General features: G+C 38.9%; 1 protein-coding gene across 7 annotated transcripts in view; it reads left to right on the forward strand.

Moving 5' to 3' along the window:
- Positions 1–17,555, forward strand: part of RHOBTB3 (Rho related BTB domain containing 3) — a 106,513-nt gene that overhangs the window by 9,304 nt on the left and 79,654 nt on the right. For 3 of the 7 annotated variants that reach the window (XM_063705877.1, XM_063705878.1, XM_055387178.2), the window contains exons 1-3: positions 10,814–11,427; positions 11,602–11,827; positions 16,628–16,814. In XM_063705877.1, coding sequence (XP_063561947.1) covers positions 11,426–11,427; positions 11,602–11,827; positions 16,628–16,814 — 415 coding nt within the window. In that variant the 5' untranslated portion in view covers positions 10,814–11,425. Of the gene's footprint in view, positions 1–10,667; positions 11,428–11,601; positions 11,828–16,627; positions 16,815–17,555 lie in introns of those variants that run through there. The other 4 variants (XM_055387176.2, XM_055387175.2, XM_055387177.2 and 1 more) reach the window with 2 other exon arrangements.

The raw sequence follows: 17,555 nt of genomic DNA on the forward strand, positions 1-17,555 counted from the left end.
CTGAGGCCAGCCTGAGCAGCCCAGCTGGCCTCTCCCCATGACATTTCTAGCTCAGTTGTTTAGAATAGTGACTCTATTTAGATCAATTTCACTTCCTGCAATAAAAATATTTGAGATTATGATGGGGATCATTAGCAAAACGTTGTTGTAATCATAGTTAATGCAAAAGGACTGAGGAATTTATATTAGATCATACTGAGTTAATAAAATGCACTGGTTGAAAATGTCTCCTAATTCTAGAGTCTAGCATGGAGAGTTACTAATAGTGTACAATTTGTGCCTGTTTGTGGGTGGTGGCCTAGTAACAGACTGTTCCATTTCAAGGCTAAAGCTAGTGAGTACTAAAATGCTTGTGCTGAAACAAAATGAAGCAAAGTAAACTCTGCTTTTTTTTTTTGTCTGTTTTGTTTGTATTACATTATACGTCACTGCTTCTTATGTTATACCAGGGCTTCACATTTCTGAGTGTCTCATTCTTTTTATTCATAGATAGACTCATAGACTTTTCCCATGATTCTGAAGAGTTAGACATAATAATCAGTAAAAACAGATTTTTGCCAATATGACAAGCATTCTAGTAACGACTGATTATTCTTTTGTTTCTGTTCACCTACAAAAAGAACTGTGCACTAACTTGTTCAACAAAATGTCATTTGTTGCCATATTTTACCGAAGAAAAGGATTTTCTGGCTCTTTAGAATTTAATGGGTTCTTCTTATGATTTGTCAGTTTCTATGGTGGTAAACCAAAGTATATAAAAGAAAAGTCACAGTCTAAACATGACACATCCCTTAATTTTACCCGGTGGTAATTAATCCTTATTTCTATATTAAATCAATAAGGATACACCATGACTTAAAGGCAAAAAACCTTGGCAAGATTTTGAAGAAATCTGGGCTTGCACTGCATTATTTACATTGCAGCCTGAATGAGATTTTAGGGATGGGAATAGTGGAGGCTTTGTTCAGGTATCTCTAACTTAGTGAAGAAGTTTGAAAAGCTCTGCTTGCCACTGAAATTAATCCAGAAGGATCTTTGCTTGGCTGTCCGTACTTATCACATCACTGAGAAAGGTCTAAGTGTCTTTTAATGTAGATGGAGAGTGTCCTTGTCCTACCCAGGTCCTAGAACTGGAGGGAGCTGGTAACACAAGAACATGCTGAAGATGAACATTGAAAACACTCCTTCATTAGCAGAAACAGAATGGGCCTTGTCGGAGTCGTGACAGTTACTGACTGGGCAGGGGGTTTGGATCTGGCTAAATATAGCCAGGGGAAAGAAACTAGTAGTATAGCTGGAAAGATGGTAATGATTACACAAATGCATATGTTTTAATTTGAAGGTAAAAGAGGAGACAATATCAATCAGAGATATTACTGAGGTCCCAGCTTAATATTTTAAATATTTAAGGAGCTCTAAAGAGGAATATCTGATTCTACTGAGAGCATTAAAAAAAAAAAAAAAAAAGGAACATGAAGATCAGAATAAGTAAGAATGTGTCCAAGGGAATCTCAGGAGAGAGTAATGAGCAGGAAAAAAACAGAAAGTAAAAAAATGTCTGTAAGATAAGCCAAAATTGTTAAATGTTTCAGCTAGGTGATCTATTAGAATGCTAAAAGGACTATTCATGAGGGGTAGAACTGCCAACCTAATATATAATGGCATTAGCAGGGCTTTTCTCAAAAAAGGAAAAATCTCTAAGAAAATTTTAATTACTATTAACTGTAAAATCATTTTTAACTGCAGACAGGATTATAGAGTGAGAAGTGAAAAGTTATAAACAAGTTGAGAAAAATGAGGACCAAATGTATTGTGTGAGGGCAGACGAGGTCAGGGGAAATGATCTGTGATAGCTTCTGAATAAAAAAGGAGAACATTTCTAAGCATATTTGTAAAACGTGCCAGCTGGGATAGTACCCAATGGATGGCCATAGCAGAGATGCATGTAAACAACACAGCAAGCAAAGGGAGTGCAGGAGATGGGGAAGGCTTTTAGTACAGTTAAAACATGAGCCAAATTATAGCAATACTGAACAAAATCTATTTTTTAACATATTAGAGTTTGTTGAAAAGAAGATATACCAGCAAAGTATTATACCACTTAACTCTAACATACTGTATTTCTGTATGATTACAAATGGAAAACTTCCAAAAAATTATGCATAACTACATAATACACAATGGTGCTTGATAATAATACTTGTATTTATTTATATACATCCCTGGGGGTGGTATTTTATAATTTAAAAGAGGTTTTTTTTTTGAGATGGAGTCTCGCTCTGTCACCCGGGCTGCAGTTCAGTGGCGTGACCTTGGCTCACTGCAACCTCCGCCTCCTGGGTTCAAGCGATTCTCCTGCCTCAGCCTCCCAAGTAGCTGGGACTACAGGCTCCCGCCACCATGCCCGGCTAATTTTTGTATTTTTAGTAGAGGCAGGGTTTCACCTTGTTGGCCAGGCTGGTCTTGAACTCCTGTTGATCCTCCCACCTCGGCTTCCCAAAGTGCTGGGATTATAGGTGTGAGCCCCTGCGCCCAGCCTAAAAGAGTCTTATCGCTTTTCAAGAGCTAAATAACAGAGCAGGCATATTAAAGGCCAGATTACCAGATTTCTTTGGAGTTCAACCCTTTGAAAAATACTAGTAGAAACAGGGAGTTCTGATTCAAAGAAACATATGTTCTGCTATTTTTAAGTAATATTTTAACTGCAAAACCAAACAGTTGTTTTAAAAACATCACTGAGCACAATGATAGAGGTGGGTGGATAACAGAAATTCAAACAAAGAAACAAACATAGACATTTTCTGAAAGAGTTTAGGATAGCTGGATTTCACATGTACATAACATTCTAGATCAGGGCTTCCCTGGGCCACACTGGAAGAAAAAGAATTGTCTTGGGCCACACATAAACTACACTAACACCAACGATAGCTGATGAACTTAAAAAAAAAAAAAGATAGCAAAAAAATAAAAATCTCATAATGTTTTAAGAAAGTTCAAAAATTTGTGTTGGGCCACATTCAAAGCCATCCTGGGCCACATGCGGCCCTTAGGCCACAGGTTGGACAAGCTTACTCTAGATTCTCACTTTGACTTCTCCAAACACAACTGAGATTACAGCCTTGCAATTAAAAGAAATCGACAATTTAGAAGAAGACTGTAGGCTCCTTCTCTGGGAAGAATGACCCAGGGAATAAAATGAGTAAAGTCAGCTTTGCTGAAGACTGACTAAATGGTTATTGGCTTTGGTGAATGACTTTGCTTAGTTACTCTCATGAAGTACGTGCAAACTCTTGTTTTTTGTTTGTTTGTTTGTTTTTTTAAAAAAGCTAATCTTGAATTTTATAAATTTTGTGTAAATTTGCACACTTTATCTCCCATTAGATTAGTTAAAACAATACAAATACATTTTTCACAGAGCTGATTTCTAGGCAAGCGAGTCTGCAGCTTATCTGTGTTGCTTTTCCCTATCTCTCCTTTACTTCCTGTCTCGCAGCCTCCCTTACCACAGTAGCCAGCCCCAGTGCTGTGTTCTGCATCCCAGCAGTCCCAGCTTCACTGTGCTGTCTCTAAGCTTGTCCTCCAGAGCACAGCCCAAAGCACCAGCCAGGAGTCTCTGAACTTTTTTGACCGAGCACCCCATCAGGAAAAAATGTGAGCACACTCCCAAGGGCTATAAATTACATGCATATGTTACTGAGAATACAATAAAACACAAACAGAAAATTTTTAATAGATGAGATAAAGATCAAATCAATCATAGTTTAATGTATTAATGGTGATACATTATTTGATAACGATACATACATTATGAAATTTTCCTCTCAAAAGTTATTGTGAATAAAGCTTTACAGGGAGAAGGATAACTGAATATGTCTCATTTTAAAATCTTGGTTTATACTTTATGACACAGCAATACAGTTATCTGGTTTTATGATTAGTTTATTTAAAGGCTCTCTGAAAAGAACTTAAAAAGATATGTGGAATTTAATGAAGAGCTGCTTCATGATTCTCATTTTTCAGTCCCATTATGCAAAGGTTTTTGTTGATATTTGATGAATATATTTCCTGCTTGCAAAATGTTACTCATCTGTTTCTGAAACTAGTCAGAAGTGTAATACATTTTTACATGTTTAACACATAGTTTCAGAACTGACTGAAATTATATTTGGAAAATGTTTGGGGAGTTAGAAAATTCTATAAGGTAGAAGAGTTTTTATAGGTTACATGCATTGTTTTCAATCACAAACATTACATAATGAAGGAGTTAGTTTCAAACACTGGGTAAGGGCACAGACCCTGGGGCTAATTGTCTGAATTGGAATCCCAGCTCCTCTACTCCCTACTTGGGTAGCTGGGATTACAGGCTTCCACCACCACGCCCGGCTAATTTTTGTATTTTTAGTAGAGACGGGGTTTCAACATGTTGGCCAGGCTGGTTTCGAACGCCTGACCACAGGTAATCCACAAGTTTCTTGCCTCTTTTTTCAGGTGGCCAAGTTTCTTAACCACTTTGTGCCCCATTTTCTCTCCAGTAAATTAGGATAATAATAGAACCTACTCCATAGGGTGGCTGTGAGAATTAAATGAGTCAAAATTTGCAAAGCACTTAATGTAATGCCTGGTACATGATAAGTATACTTAAGTATATAAAGAATTATGGAGCTGGGCATGGTGGCATGCACCTGTAGTCCCAGCTACTTGGGAGGCTGAGGTGAGAGAATCAATTGAGTCTAGCCTAGTCAAAAAAGTGAGACCCCATGTCTTAAAAAAAAAAATTATGTTTAGAACCCTGGACATACACATGCCATGTGACCTAGCACACCCACAAATATACTATATTTTGAAGCAAAAGTGATCCTAGCAGCTTTGTTTATAATAGGCAAAAACCTGGGAATAGCCCACGAGTGCATCTACAATGGGATGGATAAATAAATGGTGGCATTTATTTTCATTGGATGCTATTCAGCAATGAAAAGGAGAAAAACAAACCACAGCTACATCAACACCATTGAATCTTACAAATGATGACGAATAAAAGAATCAAGGCACAAATACCTACAGTGTGATCCCACTTAGAGTTCAAAAGGAAGCAAAACCAAAAGATCTGTTTAGGAATGCATATAGAGGCTGTAAAAATCTAGTGAAAAATGAATAATCATTACAAAAGCCAGGCTCATTATTATCTCTGAGGGAAAGAGGAAGACGGCTGTAGCTGAAGAGGGGCGCCATGTGTGCATACACACAAGCGCACGCCTTTGTGTGAGCCCTGAGAATGTTCTCATTTTTGACCTGAGAGATTTTAGGAACATTTATTTTATAATTATTTATTAAATCATCTGTATAACTTTTCTGCACTTTTTTTATGTGTGTTGTATTGCACAACAAAAACTTTTTCAAGCTGCTATAAAATTCTTGTTTCCACAAAATTTACTACTTGTATAACCTCTTACAGTGCTGTGTATTCTGGCTCCAACTTCTTTGTTAAGATAAATTGCATAGGAGATAGGCTGTGAATGAATTTCATGTGGTTGCTCTCATTGTAATGTTAGCTTGGAATTCTTCTTTTTTTTTTTTTTAAATGTTTAGTCAAAACAACTAATCCATCAGTGGTTACATGTAAAGAAGTTTTGCATAAAACACAGTTTTTATTTTTAAACAGTCAATTATTGTTTACAGTATTGTCAAAAGATGTAGAAGAGAAAATATGTCTTCTCTACTACAGCTTTTCTTTAGTGGATCACAAAAAAGTTATTTCAAAATGTATTTCATTTATTGGAACACAATGTAGTAAATACTACACTGAAACAGAATTTCGCAAATACCATAAAGTGGAACATATTAAAAACATCTGTGCCTTCAGTTTAACCTTATAGTAAACTTCCCACATTGTTTAACTTGTTCAAATACTTATGACTGGAATTTTAGCAAAACTTCATGTGAATATTCTCAAGGTATTTGCTAACAAAGGAATGCAGTTGTTTTTTTCCATTTGCGTTCTATGTATTATTTTAGATATTTTTATCTTGGCAAGAAGAAAACTATTTCCCCAAGAGTGTGTTGCTTTTTGACTTTCATTTTTAAGACAGCTCAGAAGAGACTTTGTAGCATTTATTCTTGGTGACTTTTCTTGGAAGTATTGACTTGTATATAGTACACTACTTAAACATGCTAGAAACTTTATTGAGTTCGCCTTCAATACTTTGGTGTTTAGTTTTTAAGTTGCTAGCTAATTGTAATCAGTTCAGAATATCATTGTCTATTAACTATAATATGCACTTAGGGTGAAATCAATGTTAGCAAGAATGGTTGTAAATTCATACTTAAAACAGTGTTCTTTATAATCCATTATTTTGGTCAACTTCTTGGCAAATCTGATTAGTCGTCGGTTTTTTACCTTGCAATGTGGCTCCCAAAGAGTATCAGAAACATCAGCTTGGCTGGGTGTTTTTGCTTGTTCTTGCATTTTTAACACTGTCTCCCTTGGTTCCTGCTGTAACAGTAGTTTACTTAAATATCATTCATAAGTCTCCTTAGAAACAGAAACTGCAACATGTGGCAATATATTGAAAGTGAACAAAGGAGGCAGCCCTCCCACTGCCCCTCACTGTGTATCCTATTGCTGCCATGCCCCCAACACTCCTTGTATCTGCCCACTTACTGGTCAACCTGGGGTACCAGCATCAATCCCAACATTAACTAGTAGTAAAGCTTAATTTCGTTTCCCCCCTTTTTTTTCAGTAAAAAATAATGTGTGTGATTAGAAGTTTATTCTGGAATTTCAGGGATCATCTTCTGTACCCCACCTTGAAGACTCTGGCTCTAGATAAGTGGTCTTAAAAATTGCGTTTGTTTTTAACCTTAGAAAACCCATCTTTTTAATGAAAATGAATATGAAACTTTAATATTTTTTAAAAGACAGCAATAAGACTGCTCTGATTGGCTTTAAGATGCCGTTGTCAGAGTTCAGATCTCACTGCTTACTCTTTTTCTGCCACCTCCTCAAGCTGATTTGAAGATTCTTCTACGGAAACCTAGTTTTCCTTAAAACATAGTTAGAAAAAATCTTCTGCCAAGCCTAGATCTCTAGGCCTGCCCTCACCAATGCTTACTTCCTCTCCAGCTGTTAAGGAACCAACACGTTTTTCAAAAACTGGTATATGAATATTCACAGTTTGGGGACTAGTAATAGCCCACTGAATTACTTTACATGTCCTCACTGTACTTTATGCTACATCTTATTTAGGGATAAAAACATCTAATAGAGTAAATATGAAATGGTGGCATTTCAGCCACTAAAATAGGAAAAAAATATTGTTTGGGTTGGAAGCCCTTCCTGTGTGTTCCCCAGTGACCTTGAGGTTGGAGGACATGTGATATCTGTTCTGTTAACACTGGTAAAATAAAATTTTTTAAATGTGCTAATGAGAGAAACTGCAAATACATAAACCAAATAAAAATTTAAAATACAAGGGAAATAACTTTAAAAAAGTGGTCATAAGAAAATTATGAAAAGATCTTTAGGGTATCAGGAAATGGACCATCTGTGACATTCTTTTAGCCAAGATAAATAACACTAACTGCTGTGGTAATTGACCTCAAAATGTCTGGCTCAACTCACTGAAGATCTATTTATCACTCAAATCACAGTACAATGCATGCTGTGAGGAGGCTCTGCTGTAACTAGTCATTCAAGGACTGGTTCTACACTGCAGTGCTAATAGCTTCAAACACCTGGCTTCAAGGTTGACCTGACTTCATGTGGTTGAGACAGGAAGATAAAAGAGAATGGAGAGACACACTTCTCTACTGCTCAGCAGGGATCATATTCCGTTGATGAGAACTAATCATGTGGCCCTACCTATATGCACAAAATGTGAGAAACGTCATTTAGCTATCTTGGAAGAGAAAACAGGTTTGGTGAGTATGTAGCCAGGCTTTGTACCAGATACTCAATTTTGTAGCTTAAATATCACCAGGTATGACTCCAGAAATCTCTTGGGAAGCCTCCATCACTCTTTTTTCTGCCTGCTTTAATATAGAAACCTTCATGCCAGCACTAACTTCATCTCTTGCTGTTCCTAAGACAAGCCATGATCTTCCATTTCTTTATACCTTTGCATGTGACGTCTGTCCAGTTCTTTGAAATACTCCTTCCCTTCTAACCTCCTCTTCCTCCAAATCTAACAAATTCGTAATCTATTAAGACCTAAGACAATGTTTACTTTCTTTATGAACTTCTGACACAGAAAGCACAGATCTCTTCCTAACATTCACTGAACTTATCTTTTACTTTGTACCTATCTCTTTTACTGACTGCCTAGGCCTGTGGCATGATCACTTAAGGAACTAGAATGTTTTCAAAAGGATTGAGTGTGCTAATATTCACAAACTAATCAATATGTCAGAGGCGTTTGAACCAGAACGACTCCATCTTGAGTAGAGGCTGGGTACACCAAGGCTGAAACCTACTGGGCTGCATTCCTAGGAGGTTAGGCATTCTTAGCCACAGGATGAGATAGAAGGTCAGCACAGGATACAGGTCACAAAAACCTTGCTGATAAAACAGAATGTGGTAAAGAAGCCGGCCAAAACCCACCAAAACCAAGATGGTGGTGACAGTGACCTCTGGTCAACCTCACTGCTCATTATATGCTAATTATAATGCACTAGCATGCTAAAAGACACTCCTCCAGCACAATGAGTCTACAAATGTCACGGCAACGTCAGGAAGTTACCCTATATGGTCTAAAAAGCAGAGGAACTCTTAGTTCTAGGAAATGCCCACCCTTTCCAGAAAACTCATGAATAATCCACCCCTTGTTTAGCATATAATCAAGAAATAACTATAAGTATACTCAGTCGAGCAGCCCATGACACTGCTCTGCCTATGGAGTAGCCATTATTTTATTCCTTTACTTTCTTAATAAACTGGCTTTCACTTTATGGACTTGCCCTGAATTCTTCGCTGGAGGTCCAAGAACTCTCTTTTGGAGTCAGGATTGGGACCCCTTTCTGGTAACAAATTGCTTTAGCTTCTTAAGGTCAATGACCAAGTCTTACGTACCTTGGGATCTCCTATGCCTACCCAGCACAGGCTTGGCTCACCTATTCAGTAACTAAGGAAAAAATGAATACTTTCTCCCTTTCTGACACTTCCAAGTTGTCAGCAACTTTGGTGTCTATTTTTGTTTCATTTTTGTATTAATATTTTTATATTGTCATAAAATATAACAATAGTTACCATGTTAATCATGTTCTAGGGTTCAGTACACGCTCTAGTGTTTAGTTAATGATGTTCTAGCGTTCAGTTCTATAGTTCAGTATAGTACGAACTATATATGCACCTCATGCAACAGATCTCTATAACTTTTTCCTCCTGCAAACCTGAAACACTGTACCTGTTGAACAATGCCCCCTTTTCCCCTCTCCCCAGCGCCTGGTAACCATGATTCTACTTTCTGTTTCTAAGAGTTTGACTACTTTAGATACTTCATATAAATGGAATCACTTTTTGTGATTTGCAACTGGCTGATTCCACTTAGCACAAGGTCCTCAAGGTTCATCCATGTTGTAGTTTATGAAGGAATTTTCTTCTTTTTTAAACGCTAATCGTCCATTACATGTGTATACCACATTTTCTTTATCCATTCACCCATTCTAGTGTCTTTGTTTTTGACTTATGGGTTTCCGGAAAAGACTGATGAGAAAATATATTTTCTATTAACCCAAGAGAAAAAGTGATCCTGCATGCTGGAATTTTTAAGGATGGTTTAGGTTCTAGAGACTCAAAGAGAAATCGTAGAAAATGCAAAGGGAAATTAGATTAAAAAAAAAAAAACAGTGACCACATAAAGAATGTCTCCCATTATATCCTCTCTGAGCACGAGAAACTATTAAACTACTTTCAACCGAGCAATAAGGGCCCATAATAAAAAGCTGTTGCCCTAGGTTTTTTACTGCCCTACTCAATACCCCCTCTTTCATACCCTCAAAATAGCTCAGCTGAGAAAAGAAACAGTCCAATTTTACAGAAGGGAAAAATAAACAGATAAAAGGATAAGCAAGAACTCTTTTCAACACAGAGTAAGGTACTAGTTAGAATTTTAATACTGTATGGAGGAGTCTAACCCCAGAGTAATCCCTGGCCCATTTTGGTGTTAGTAAGTGGATCCCAGTGTTCGTTTGTATCGAGGTAGTTTGAAGCACGTTAGGGATATTCATAGCCTTTACTTCAGTGCATTATTATGAAAGAATCTAAAGTATCTTTGCATTTACATGATTATGTTTTCAGTTGGTCTGCGGAGCTATTATTAAATATGTGGCCATAACGTGTACAGAAAAATCTCCAAGTAAACTGGCATTTAACTTACCAACACGTTAAACCCCCATACATAACTTCCTTTAAAAACGATCACACTAAAAATCCCAGCATTTAAAATCCTTAAGTTTTCGGTAAAATACGCTAAATATAGCTTGAAATAGTAAATAATCCCCCCAAGGCGACATTAGCAAATTAATTGGTATGTGAACAAAGAACTCTTTCTGCAGCAGCATGAATGTTGCCTTTATTTTTTCTCACAAGTATGATTTTAGAAAACAGCTGTAGCGCATGTTGACAAATGACAAAGCGGCAGACGTGGTAAAGCACTTTCGGTCAAGGCCAAGAGGGGGGGAAATCGGGTTGCTGGGGCGGCACTCGGGCTGGAATCCCTAGCTTCCCTAACCTCCTTTTTCCAGTCCGGAGTGAGCGGGGGCCCCATCGCCCCACCCCCCTTTCCTGGCTCTGGTTACGGCCTTGCGAGTTGAACAAACTTGCTGCAGGCGGATTGGCGGCTGGGAGCTCTCGGGCTGGGGCGTTGTATTTATTAATTTATATTCCGCGGCGCCCCGCGCGGGCGGCTCCTTTGTGTCCAGCCGCCGCCACCGGAGCTCCCGGGGCCTCCGCGGGGAGCGCGTCCCCCGCGTCCGCCCGACCCCCGGGGCTGGCACGTGCTGCGCCCGGTCCGCCGAGGGGGCGGAGGCCCCGATCTCCCCGACCCCCCTTCTCTGCTTAGAGGAGGAGGAGCAGCGGCAGCGGCAGCAGGAGGCGACAGCTGCCAGCCGAGGAGGCGCGGCGGAGAGGGGACTGCGGTCAGCTGCGTCCACTTGGGGCTGTGCGGCGGTCCCGCGCCCGGCGATGTTCCCGGGCACTCCCTGAGTAGCGGCAGCTTGTCCCCCGCCTGCTAGCCCGCCCTGGTCCCCGGCTCGCTCGCTGGCTGGCGCGGCCCCGGCCCCGCTCTGCGTCGGCCCCGCCGCGGTGGAGGCGCGCGAGGGGGACGCGGCCGGGGATGAGCGGATTGCGGGTGAACTCGCCGCCCGGGGGCCCCGCGAAGCCGTGAGCCGCTGCTTTTCTCCGAGTCGCCGCCCTGCCCTTGGATTTGAGATCATGTACGTACGCGCCGCCGTCCTGCCATTGTCTCTCTCCAGCGCGTGCCGTGCGCCCCAGGGACAGGGGCTGGTGCCCATCCTCGCCGCGTGCTGTCCCCCGCACTTCCTCTTCCGAGGAGAGACCCGCGCGCTGACCGTGCTTCCCTTCTCCCCTCGCCCCCTCTGTCCGTGCAGGTCCATCCACATCGTGGCGCTGGGGAACGAGGGGGACACATTCCACCAGGACAACCGGCCGTCGGGGCTCATCCGCACTTACCTGGGGAGAAGCCCTCTGGTCTCCGGGGACGAGAGCAGCTTGTTGCTGAACGCGGCCAGCACGGTCGCGCGTCCGGTGTTCACCGAGTATCAGGCCAGTGCGTTTGGGAATGTCAAGCTGGTGGTCCACGACTGTCCCGTCTGGGTAAGGAACAGCAGCTGCTCCGCGCTGAGGCTGAAGAAGCTTTTCTTTCCTTTTTTTTCCCCCTCCCCCTTCTGCCCACTTCCGTGAGTGTGGAGTGTCCGCGTTACATGGGTCAAAATTTTAAACATTTTTGAGAAAATCTTTGGTCCTTTGTTTCACTGGGCAGGGAACAGCCCCGTCAGAGAACACTCTTAGGAAGATAGAAGGCCCCAGTGGGATGTGGAGCACTTACTGGTACACTTCACGACTGTGGGTTGACCCTTGGTAGGCAGCAGACAGTTGAATGTGCCAACTCCAAGGGACGGGGTCACTAAGTTTCATCAGCAAAAAGCAGTGTTTTTTTATGCCTACCCTATGGCTGATAGTGTAATATTGGTATTCTAAAAATACATCCCTCTCAAAGCTCAACACAGGCAAAAATACTTTTCACTGGGACAGTTCAGAAATAGTTCCTCTGGAAAGCGGAGGAAAAGACAGGGACTGGGAGTTAATTTTAAATGACTCATTTATAGCACTATTAATTGATCCCTGAAAACTTAATTTTAATAATGCAAATACTCTATGTGTTAGCCATTTGTCTTAGTGACTCATAAATCAGAAATAATATTACTAATGTTGTTTGGAAAACTTTTAAAAAATTAAAATTTGTAATAATTGAACAAAATAGTAGTGAAGTGGATAAATTATAGTCCGATTCTTGAGTGTTTGATTAAGGGAGAAAGGAACTTACTGACACATATAAATATTTTCAGCATACAATAACATTATGTTTGAATGTTTTCCTTTAATCTTATTTGAAAATCTTTGATTCTTTACTGATATTGGAGTTACGTATGTTTCAGCTAAATGTTACATTTAATAACAGAATAAAGCTTAGTGCCTGAAAAAATACAAATTATCATTGTGTAAGATTTCACATTTAAACAGCAATATTAAAAAAACTGAATTAGGACTATAGGAAACTATCACGCCATTCTAAAAAATGTGTAGAATATACTTGGAAAAATTTCTTATGCAAAGTTCCACATAACAGAACGAAAAGATCACTCGCTCGTGTAAGTTTTCAGTTAAAGAAGAAAGTTATGTTAATTTGGTAAAATAAAAAACAGGCCTTTTCAATTAAGAGATACTATTAAATCCCTGGTTATGATAGTGATGATGCTGTTCATAAGAAGTATTGATGGAGAACTTACTGGCCAGAGTCTATGCAGGCAAATGAAACACTTCTTATACTTGGGCTCTTTCGTTGTGAAAGATCTTACAGCCTAAAAACATAACGGTTCAACATGCAGTTGAATAAATGTTTAGCGAATCGAGTAAATGTAGGGAAAATAAAACTAGCTACATTAGGATGTTAGGATTGCTTTCCCTGTATTTAATTTGAGCTGTTAACACTTTCCTGTTTATACTGTTAATTTCGCAAACGGTAATGCTTGTGATCCCATACACTTTGTCTAGTAAAATGAAATCTTCCAAATGGAGAAAATAAGCCTCTGTAGTACGGATTTTTGCCGTATGCTGGTTGTTACGGTTTATCTTGCTAATCACTTTTTGTTTGGTTAGACTCTGGCCCTATTTAAGGCACCAAGTTTGTAACCAGGTACAATTTTCTAGGTTATAATGATCTTCAGATATGAGATTCCATTTCTAGAGTTGCTCTTTATAAGGTGCTTTTCTTCACTTGGTGGTAAGTAAAGCCCATCAGAGATTCTAAAGCTGATTGCATTAATCAACTGTTATTTGACGTATGTACGGAACCAGAATATTAAATATAGCAGAGCAGATAGAGCATAGCCTTTGATATCAAAAGGATCTGATTTCAGATTCCCACACTGCCATTTCAGGTCTGTGTGTCCTTGTTAAATCACTTACCTTCTCTCAGCCTTATTTTCCCTATCTATAAAATAATATGCCTCCTAGAGCTGTGCTGAGAAGCGAATGAGAAACTAGCGCGTGTCAAGTTCTAAGTATAGAGGCTGGCATTTAGTAGATGCTCTATAAGTGGTAGCTAATATAAAAATAAAGTGTTATAACTTTAGTATAGTTATGTATCACTTATATTAATACTAAGCAAAAGTAAGATTTTCACAGGTCATTCAAGATTTATACAACTACAGTACCAGTACACTGGGGCAGTGATGTTCATACTTCATACATGCAGCCCCACAATCAAGTAAAATAAAATAGTTTCACTGTAGAAATTCAGATTTTTTTTTTTTTTAAAGATGAGTTCCATTCTCCAAATGTGGCTCCAAGCCTTGTGTTGCATAACCCCCTAGAGGAAATCCTGGAACTGATTTACAAGGGGTGGGAGAATTTGATTTTCTTCATAATTCTAGAAATCTTTGGAGTATTTTCTCTTTGGCATAGTTTGAGAAGAGATGTGTTGTTGTTGCCTTGAAGTTGAAATGAGGTAGCTGTGTTTCTCTTCCCTAGTTCTCTTCTATAGATCCTTAGCCTTACCCTGGATCCTTGCCTTATATACTTGGCACTTTTAAAACAAATGTGCTGCAGATTCATTAGACGTAGCTCATTATTTAGTGTGTCTTTCTCTCTCTTTCCCATCCGTTTTTTTAGTGTGGTACATTATTATTTCATTTCACGTTTCTGTATCTTTTACTGTTTATTAAAAATATTCCACAAAAAGCAGTGAGGTAGTTTAATAGATTTACAGTTTTCTTTGCAGGGTTTGAAGCTCTGATTTGGATTACAAATAAAGTATTTATAGTCTTCACATCCTCAATCCCACAGAGTTAAAGATGCCCAGACCCATTTTTTCATAACATTTTCCCTTAAAGGTCCTCCCCTTCCCCGGATACCTCTTCAGTAACTCTGGAATTTTGAACTATTTGGAATTCAAAAAGCAGCTACTTTTGATTTATTCTCTCAGAGTTAAATGGCTGCTTAATATTGGCCCCACTGTTGTTTAGTTTTTTATCTCATTTGTCTTCCTTGTTATACTTACACACTCTGTTATACTTGTATACTTTGAACTTGAACGCTATAACAGATGCAGTTGGAACTGAATAGGCTGTGTGGTTTGGGATTTGGCAGTTTGAGAGTTCTGCTGGGAAGCTTTCCCATTTTTTTGCACTGTGTCCCATTTCCCTTCTGCCCCCTTGCACCCTCTACCAAGTTCAACCCTTTGCCTTTGTTGTTTATAGTCCATATTTTGCCTTTTTTTTTGTTTCTTTTACCTCCCTTCAAAAATACTGTACACATCCCAGTTTTGATAGGGTATTCATGACAAAAAATTCTGCAGTTCTTGTTACTCTGAGTGTACTTGTGGGAAATGAGTGGCTGGGAGGGTATGGGGAACTGGGGGAGGCACTGATGAGAAGAAGCTCTCTCTTCAGAAGGGCATTGCTGTGTGATACTCCTCCAGAATGTGCCATCGTAGGATAAAAGCTCTGTCACATAGACCTTGGTTGGCTGATTCAAACACTGTTAACCCTGTTTTAGACTCATATTTCAAAGTTTGAACTTTCTTAGCTCAACAGCTTTTGGACCTGTTAGTCAGACCTAGCTATTTTCTTAATCTAGCTTTATTACATCCTAGAAATGTGTACCAAAGGCCACATAAAAAGACAAATGATTAATAGTTAACTAGAATGTGAGAAGAAAACTACTTGTACATTATTTGGTAGTGGAGTTAAGATACCTAAAGATATTTTCCTTACATCACTATTCATACAGAAACTGAAAAATTATATTTAAAATATCAACCCAGGCCAGGCACGGTGGCTCATGCCTGTAATCCTCACACTTTGGGAGACCGAAGTGGGCAGACTGCCTGAGCTCAGAAGCTGGAGATCAACCTGAGCATCATGGTTGAAACCCCATCTCTGCTAAAGTACAAAAAAATTAGCCGGGATGGTGGTACACACCTGTAGTCCCAGCTACTCGGGAGGCTGAGGCACAGGAATTGCTTGAACTTGGGAGGCGGAGGCTGCAGTGAGCCGAGATCGTACCACTGGACTCCATGCTGGGTGACAGAAAAAAAAATCAAAACATTATATTTTTAAGGAATAGTGTTTGTAATAAATTACTTACTGGCCCCAGTTCTAAATAAATATAAATGTTATTAGCTGTAGCACAAAAGTAAATATTTCAGAACTAGAAGAGTTTATCCTGAATTTTTAATTTATGTAGGCAAAATACGTGAATTGAAAATATATTCCTTACCATGTTAACACCTTGTAATACACAGTATCTCTTTTTTTAATAAAGGAATTTCTCCCTCACCCCACATTCATACTCTTTATATACAGTACTGTCCAAAGGATGGATAAAGTTGAAAAGTATACATGAATTCTGAAAATATGAATAAAGTATATGGAACTTCACAGAATTTAAAATGTATTGCAGTTCAGAACACTGAAAATCCTGCAGTGTCTAACTGGGTCAGAGGAAAACCTTTGAAGCTTCGTTACTCATACTGTTGCTCTTCCATCTAATGCCATAATGTTACACTTTTGAATTTATGAGGTGATAAAAATATAGTGTAATTTTAAAACAAAGGGCTTATTTTTAAGTGCAAATAGTGAAAGAGGTTGCTTATTTTATCTGACTCTCAAGAATTCTCAGGTTCTCCTGTTTAACCATTACATAATTGTCCAGGCTACATGAGTAAGTAAACATTTTTAAAAAGAGAGTTGGCAGACTGCAACACTTTTAATTTTATGTAGTTACTTATTTTAAAATAATTTTTTATGAATTCCAAAAATTAATGTCATAAATTATTTCAGGATTGATTGGACGATAAGTAGACTAAAGATGGCTATTTGCATTTTGGTTTAGGACATATTTGACAGTGATTGGTACACTTCTCGAAATCTAATTGGGGGCGCTGACATCATTGTGATCAAATACAACGTTAATGACAAGTTTTCATTCCATGAAGTAAAGGATAATTATATTCCAGTGATAAAAAGAGCATTAAATTCAGTTCCAGTAATTATTGCTGCTGTTGGTACCAGACAAAATGGTAAGTATTTAATATTCTTTTTTGTAGTGAGCATGCAAATATTATATATACTTTAAATAGTGCTAAGTTTATTAATGGATAATAGGGTTTGTTTTTGAAAACCAAAATGACTTTGGTTCAATGCGAGCTGCTATCGCTTCATCATTTGATACGATAAAAAAACAACAAAGGAGAGGATCATGAACTTCTGCTGTGATTCCACTGGGTGCAAATCTGTCTTCTAAATGGCTCTTCTACAGTAGTGATGGAAGTCAGCAATTGTATTATTTTGACATATGAGAGGTATTAGGCTGATGCTGAGCCCTAGAAAACTCTTTTTGATGATCTGAAGGTCTACCCGATTGGGAAGGATAGATTGTTCACATGAAGATGTGGGCTTAGGAGCAGGATTTTTAGGTAGATAACAATGAGTGAGCTGGAAACACTGACAGTGCTGCCTAAAAGAAAGGATTGCTTATTCCATGGCTGATAGATTCATTGGGTTCGGGCTGCTTCAGCCATTGCTGCTGTGCATATTATTGTCAGATATCTTAGGGCCAACTCAGGATTCAGTTTGATTTGGTGGTATTTTACAGATCTTCTTAGTGGTATTTCCTAGTAAAGCTATTTTTAAAATTTTATTTTTACACATTATTCTAAAAACTTTTAAATGGAGGTATTGCGAAGTAAAGGACATAAGGTTTACTCATCTTAGAGTGCAGCTAAATGCATTTTTACCTATGTATACAGCCGCGCAGCCCA

This window comes from Gorilla gorilla, chromosome 4, assembly GCF_029281585.2.
Source record: "Gorilla gorilla gorilla isolate KB3781 chromosome 4, NHGRI_mGorGor1-v2.1_pri, whole genome shotgun sequence".
Taxonomy (NCBI): domain Eukaryota; kingdom Metazoa; phylum Chordata; class Mammalia; order Primates; family Hominidae; genus Gorilla; species Gorilla gorilla.